At 49.0% G+C, this 7,500-nt stretch overlaps 1 protein-coding gene across 1 annotated transcript in view; it reads left to right on the top strand.

Annotated features, from left to right (window-relative positions):
- Positions 1–7,500, top strand: part of hif1an (hypoxia inducible factor 1 subunit alpha inhibitor) — a gene marked incomplete at its 5' end in the record, with an annotated part of 19,124 nt that overhangs the window by 8,867 nt on the left and 2,757 nt on the right. Inside the window, 4 exons of the mRNA XM_080547706.1 lie at positions 315–565; positions 1,942–2,090; positions 2,633–2,778; positions 4,842–4,948. Coding sequence (XP_080403832.1) covers positions 315–565; positions 1,942–2,090; positions 2,633–2,778; positions 4,842–4,948 — 653 coding nt within the window. The remainder of the gene's footprint in view (positions 1–314; positions 566–1,941; positions 2,091–2,632; positions 2,779–4,841; positions 4,949–7,500) is intronic.

Genomic DNA, 7,500 nt, shown 5'->3' on the forward strand with positions numbered 1-7,500 from the left:
CGGAGACGGGCTAGGCCATGAATGACCTTAATGTGCATTTTCTTCAGCCACTCCTTTGTTGCATTGGCCGTATGTTTTGGGTCATTGTCGTGCTGGAAGACCCTTCCATCCACGACCCATTTTCAAGGATTTCTTTGTTGATATTCAGTCTCTCACTGTTAAAAAATAAACCTACCATTAAAATGACAGACCGTTCATTTCTTTGTAAGTTGGGCAGACTTACAAAAATCAGCAGGGGATCAAATACTTATTTCCCCCACTGTATATAGCCTAGCACACACACATTTGACTAATTTCTGTCTCTTTCATTTTAGGAACCTGTGGTTTTAACGGACACTAACCTGGTCTACCCGGCTCTCAAGTGGGATGTGGACTACCTGCAGGAGAACATCGGGAGCGGAGACTTCTCCGTGTACATCGCCGAGAACCACAAGTTCCTCTACTACGACGAGAAGAAGATGGCCAACTTCGACAACTTTATGCCCAAGTCACAACGGCTAGAGATGAAGTTCTCAGACTTTGTGGACAAAATGAACAAGACCCAGGAGCTGTCTGGAGAGGAGAGGTAAGGGTCTGTTTGTTTTAATGAGAGACACATAAGAATGATAAGGTTCTATCTCCGTTTAGAATGATAAGGTTCTATCTCCATTTAGAATGATAAGGTTCTATCTCCGTTTAGAATGATAAGGTTCTATCTCCGTTTAGAATGATAAGGTTCTATCTCCGTTTAGAATGATAAGGTTCTATCTCCGTTTAGAATGATAAGGTTCTATCTCCATTTAGAATGATAAGGTTCTATCTCCGTTTAGAATGATAAGGTTCTATCTCCGTTTAGAATGATAAGGTTCTATCTCCGTTTAGGGCAGTTCAGAGATATTGAGCGTCAAAGTTTTTACATTCCATTATGTTCTGTGAGATGGAACCTTTCTATTATATTAATTACTAACTAAACAATTTAACATTTAAAACAAATAACACCACACAGGCATTAATAAACACCTAATGGATCAGATTATGTAAATAACTCAATTTTGACAAAAATGGAGATAGAACCTTATAATTCTAACGTCACGACATTCTGTCATTCTGTGTCTCTGCGTTTCTACTTTGTTTTGCCTTCAGTACAGCATCGTACTATACTAGGTTTTTTAAGGTGCCAGTTGAATTCTTTGAACTCTCAGTTTCTTTCCAGATGAGATGTAGAAAAGCACTGCAGTACAGGAGGTAATGGTTCTGTCTGCAAACTCTCTCTCTCTCTCTCTCTCTCTCTCTCTCTCTCTCTCTCTCTGTCTCTCTCTGTCTCTCTCTCTTTATATCCCCCCCTCATTCTCTTTCACTCTCCCTCTCGCTCTCTCACTCTATCTTCCCACCTCTTTCTCTCTCTCTACCCCCCTCTCTCTCTCTACTCCCCCCCATCCCTCCCTCCCTCTCTCTCTCTCTCTCTCTCTCTCTCTCTCTCTCTCTCTCTCTCTCTCTAAGCAACGGAAAGTGTTGAGACCTCTGAAATCTAATTCAGGAAATGAAATGGGTCTGAGGAGTGACTAAGCATTTACCCATGTGGGGAACAGCTTAGCTCTGTGTCCTGAATCAGTCACACAAACCCATATCTCTTTCTGAACCCCCCCCCCCCCCCCCCCCTCCCTTCCCCCACAACAACAACAATGGCCGCTTGGGGTTCAACTCATCCGTGATTGAGCACTGTCATGGTGGTGTTGTGCAAATGATTCATTATGGTGGTTTTTGAAAGAAAAATGTGTTTCCCCTTTGAACCCAGACGAATGAAGGAGTCCTATTGGCAAGACCGACCGTTTCATTTCCTGATTCACTCGAACGGACGTTCAAGAGTGCCGCTGTGTTTCTGTTGTGTAACTGTTTAGCTTCGAGTTGCGTTTGGAGGCCCTGACACCCTCACACAATCGTTTGTGTTTCTGTCCTCCTCAGGGTTTACCTCCAGCAGACGCTGAACGACACGGTGGGCAGGAAGATCGTGGTGGACTTCCTGGGCTTCAACTGGAACTGGATCAACCAGCAGCAGGCCAAGCGGAGCTGGGGTCAGCTGACCTCCAACCTGCTGCTCATAGGCATGGAGGGTGAGAGCACGCCCCCTACAGCACCACCTGTCACATGACAGGAAACTGTTAGTTTGTCACCATAGATACTTACTAGGTACTTACTAGATACTTACTACTAGATACTTACTAGATACTTACTAGGTACTTACTAGATACTTACTACTAGATACTTACTAGATACTTACTAGGTACTTACTAGATACTTACTACTAGATACTTACTAGATACTTACTAGGTACTTACTATTGGAATATAATAGTATTATATGCTATTCCCCCCCTCTCTGTCTGTCTGTCTCCCTCTCTCCCCAAATGAATGGAAAAATATTGACAAGGTCTTTAAAAAGTCTTAGAAAGGTATTGAAATTAACCTCCAGATTCCTGTATATACCCTGAGTAGGTAACATAGACACGGCTGTTCTAGTGTCAACTGTCACTTAGATCCAACTGTCACTTAGATCCAACTGTCACTTAGATCCAACTGTCACTTAGATCCAACTGTCACTTTCAAATTAACCTCAAGATTCCTGTATATACCCTGTTTTCCCTCTCTGTCTCTAGGCAACGTGACGCCGGCACATTACGACGAGCAGCAGAACTTCTTTGCACAAATCAAAGGCCACAAGAGGTGCATCCTGTTCCCCCCGGACCAGTTCGAGTGCCTGTACCCCTTCCCCGTCCACCACCCCTGCGACAGGCAGAGCCAGGTAATCCCTCTCAGATTAAAACTCTGGATGATAATAATAATAATAATTCATTGTATTTATATTAGCGCTTTTCCGAGGCTCAAAGACGCTAAACAATATGGGAAAAACAGAAAACACAGAAACAACAAGCAACAGATAACATGAGCACATAGAACACAGAGTTAACGAACAGGGAACACAGTATTGCAGCATTGTCCAGCAGGGGGGTGGGGGGGGGGGTGGTAGGGTTAGGGGAGATGGTTAGGGGTAGGGGAGGTTGTATGCATGTCCAGGGGGGGAGGGGGGTGGCAGGGTTAGGGGAGATGGTTAGGGGTAGGGGAGGTTGTATGCATGTCCAGGGGGGGAGGGGGGGTGGCAGGGTTAGGGGAGATGGTTAGGGGTAGGGGAGGTTGTATGTATGTCCAGGGGGGGAGGGGGGGTGGCAGGGTTAGGGGAGATGGTTAGGGGTAGGGGAGGTTGTATGTATGTCCAGGGGGGGAGGGGGGGTGGCAGGGTTAGGGGAGATGGTTAGGGGTAGGGGAGGTTGTATGTATGTCCAGGGGGGGAGGGGGGGTGGCAGGGTTAGGGGAGATGGTTAGGGGTAGGGGAGGTTGTATGCATGTCCAGGGGGGGAGGGGGGGGTGGCAGGGTTAGGGGAGATGGTTAGGGGTAGGGGAGGCTGTAGGCGTGGGAGAACAGGTAGGTTTTGAGGTGGGATTTAAAAGTGGAGAGTGAGGGTGAGTCTCTGTGGTCGAGGGAGAGAGTTCCAGAGGCGGGTTATATTCATATATACCCATCGGATATTCACAGTAATGTCCGAAAACACAGTTACAACTGTATTGAGAATGGACCGTATTGTAATTGGATGATGAACAGTAGATGAAATAATAAAGATCATTTTGGAGGATTTGTATTGAGACAATTGTTATGAGACTGGACCGTATTGTAACAACAGTAGACCAATAACGTGTGGTGGAAACTTCCTAGTCATCATCATCATCATCATCATATCTCTGTTTATCATGATGCTGTGATGTGTGATGTGTCTAGCAAAGTCCTAGATGTGTCACTCTGTCAGGCTGACCTGCTGTCAGGACAGGCTGACCCGGGAGGTCCCATGTGTTCCTGGTATACAGAGACACTGCATTGGTGTCCGGAGTCAGATGACTAGATCTAGGACTAATCCTAGGATTTGCAAACTCTAGACTACATCTCACTGTCACTGAGAATAAACAGCTTAAGCTTCTGATAGATCTAATTATAGACTAGTAAAAGCAACAACAAAAGATGTATTTCTTTGTTGCTGTTTAACCCTGAAACCAGGTTACATGATTATCAGGAGCACACGAATCAGAATCAGAATCAGAACTGCTTTTATTACGTCTAACGTAGGGGACACAGAGTAAACTTGTTAGGTTCTGCGGCATTGACATTGCAGCAGGATACAAAATCAATAATAATAGAATAAAGTAAAAAGTAAGGTGATTCGTTTAAAAAAGTATAATATGGTGATAAAGTGATGGTAGTTTTTTAGTCTGCCTGTCTGTTTGTCTGACTGTTTTCGTTCTTTTCTGTTTCTCTGTAAAGCGAGCGACCTTGGGTCCCCTGAAAGGCGCTTTATAAATGAAAGTTGTTATTATTGTTATTATTATTATTATTATTATTATTATTGTTATTAACAACAACAACACAAAACAAAACAATACAATAATACTGACAGTTGAGAGAGCAAGTAGATAGCCAGGAAGAAATACAATCAAAATAAATAAATAATGAATTAATTAAATAATTAAAAAAGAGTAAAATAAGGATTAAACCCCCCCCTCTGCTTCAGCTGGTGTACATGTGGCCGTGGGGTTCAGGAGTACATTGATCAGGGGTCAGGGGTCAGCAGGCTGACGGTATCATGTAGAAACACAGACCCTCAGTCTGGAGGAGGAACAGAGGAGCCATTCACACAGGAGACAAAGGGGTTGCCACCGCTTTCTTTTTTAGAAAGTGCTCGCTCGCTAGCTAGACCCTCCGAGTGTCATGTTCACATTTCTAACGGTAGGTTTTGCGGTTCTCTTTTTCCTGTTCCTCAGGTGGACTTCGAGAACCCTGACTACGAGAGGTTCCCCAACTTCAAGAACGTGGTCGGTTACGAGACCGTGGTGGGCCCTGGAGACGTGCTCTACATCCCCATGTACTGGTACGTCTGTCTCAGTGGTGGACTGTCCTGACTGACTGACTGACTGACTGACTGACTGACTGACTGTCCTGACTGACTGACTGACTGACTGACTGACGAGACAGCAGCTGTGCCTCAGGAGGTAGAGGCTGTGTCTCAGGAGGTAGAGGCTGTGTCTCAGGAGGTAGAGGCTGTGTCTCAGGAGGTAGAGGCTGTGTCTCAGGAGGTAGAGGCTGTGTCTCAGGAGATAGAGGCTGTGTCTCAGGAGGTAGAGGCTGTGTCTCAGGAGGTAGAGGCTGTGTCTCAGGAGGTAGAGTTTGGTGGAGGTAGAGGCTGTGTCTCAGGGGGTAGAGGCTGGTGGAGGTAGAGGCTGTGTCTCAGGAGGTAGAGGCTGGTGGAGGTAGAGGCTGTGTCTCAGGAGGTAGAGGCTGTGTCTCAGGAGGTAGAGGTTGTGTCTCAGGAGGTAGAGGCTGTGTCTCAGGAGGTAGAGGCTGTGTCTCAGGAGGTAGAGGCTGTGTCTCAGGAGGTAGAGGCTGTATCTCAGGAGGTCTCAGGAGGTAGAGGCTGTGTCTCAGGAGGTAGAGGCTGTGTCTCAGGAGGTAGAGGCCTGTGTCTCAGGAGGTAGAGGTTGTGTCTCAGGAGGTAGAGGTTGTGTCTCAGGAGGTAGAGGCTGTGTCTCAGGAGGTAGAGGCTGTGTCTCAGGAGGTAGAGGCTGTGTCTCAGGAGATAGAGGCTGTGTCTCAGGAGGTAGAGGCTGTGTCTCAGGAGGTAGAGGCTGTGTCTCAGGAGGTAGAGGCTGTATCTCAGGAGGTCTCAGGAGGTAGAGGCTGTGTCTCAGGAGGTAGAGGCTGTGTCTCAGGAGGTAGAGGCCTGTGTCTCAGGAGGTAGAGGCTGTGTCTCAGGAGGTAGAGGCTGTGTCTCAGGAGATAGAGGCTGTGGCTCAGGAGGTAGAGGCTGTGTCTCAGGCGGTAGAGGCTGGTGGAGGTAGAGGCTGTGTCTCAGGAGATAGAGGCTGTGGCTCAGGAGGTAGAGGCCCGGCGTCTAATGATCGCAAGGTCGGCAGATTGGCGGTTCGAACCCCGGCTGGCCACATGTCGAGGTGTCCTCGGGGAAGACACTGAACCCCAACTTGCTCCCAAATGAGCGGGCTGGCCGGCGACCTTGCATGGCAGCTAGTCGCCATCGGTGTGTGAATGTGAATGTGTGTGTGAATGTGGGTGAACGCGAGGCCGTTGTAAAGCGCTTTAGAAGAAGCCGCTATATAAGTCAGTCCATTTATTATTATTATTATCGATGGGTAAACCATGTGAAAACCCTCTCGACGGGGAGTCCAGTTGCTGTTTTATAGCCAAAGGCGTTCTGTTATATGAACCCGCTCCGCCGCGCACTCAGATAATCCTTCATCTGATTACACTGCTGCGTGCCTCTGGTCGTTTGGATCCTCTAGTATGATTCATAACTCAAATATGCCAATTTGAATACCGCACGTCAGGGCCTTCATCAGGTTTAAAAGCCTAACTAGCTAAGCGTTCTAGATCAGTCCAACATTAATGAGACCAAGCAAAACAAACCAACAACAACAACAACTGGCTTGTGGAAATCTTTTAATGTCACCGGAGACCACAGCACAGCCATGAAGGTATGAACGTGTCATATCCACACCACCGCTACTTGGCAGGACCCCTCCCTCCCTCCCTCCCTCCCCCCCTCCCTCCCCCCCTCCCTCCCTCCCTCCCTCCCTCCCCCCCTCCCTCCCTCCCTCCCTCCCCCCCTCCCTCCCTCCCTCCCTCCCTCCCTCCCGTCACTAAGGTGTGGAGGCCAAGGCCTGCGGTCGTCGTTGTTCTGGACGTGACTCACAGCGCGCCTGGCTTCCTGCCAGGGCCAACTGCCACCACCGCTATCCCAGCATGCTGCGCTGCGTGGTGGGGCGGGGGGGCAGGGCTGAACAGGGCTAGGCAGGTCTGAACAGGGCTAGGCAGGGCTAGGCAGGGCTAGGCAGGGCTGAACAGGGCTAGGCAGGTCTGAACAGGGCTAGGCAGGTCTGAACAGGGCTAGGCAGGTCTGAACAGGGCTAGGCAGGTCTGAACAGGGCTAGGCAGGTCTGAACAGGGCTAGGCAGGGCTGAACAGGGCTAGGCAGGGCTAGGCAGGGCTAGGCAGGGCTGAACAGGGCTAGGCAGGGCTAGGCAGGGTTGAACAGGGCTAGGCAGGTCTGAACAGGGCTAGGCAGGGCTGAACAGGGCTAGGCAGGGTTGAACAGGGCTAGGCAGGGCTGAACAGGGCTGAACAGGGCTAGGCAGGGCTAGGCATGTCTGAACAGGGCTAGGCAGGGCTAGGCAGGGCTGAACAGGGCTAGGCAGGGCTGTGAGGGAGGGATGTAGAGAGGGAGCGAGGGAGGAATGGAGGTAGGAAGGGAGGGAGGAATGGAGGAAAGGAGGGAGGGAGGAATGGAGAGAGGAAGGAAGGGAGGAATGGTGGGAGGGATGGAGGAATGGAGGGAGGAAGGGAGAGAGGAAGGAAGGAAGGAAGGAATGGAGGGAGGGATGGAGGGAGGAATGGTGCGAGCAGCTGTGT

The sequence above is a fragment of the Nansenia antarctica genome (genome assembly GCF_963989245.1).
Source record: "Nansenia antarctica genome assembly, chromosome: 17".
Lineage (NCBI taxonomy): Eukaryota > Metazoa > Chordata > Actinopteri > Argentiniformes > Microstomatidae > Nansenia > Nansenia antarctica.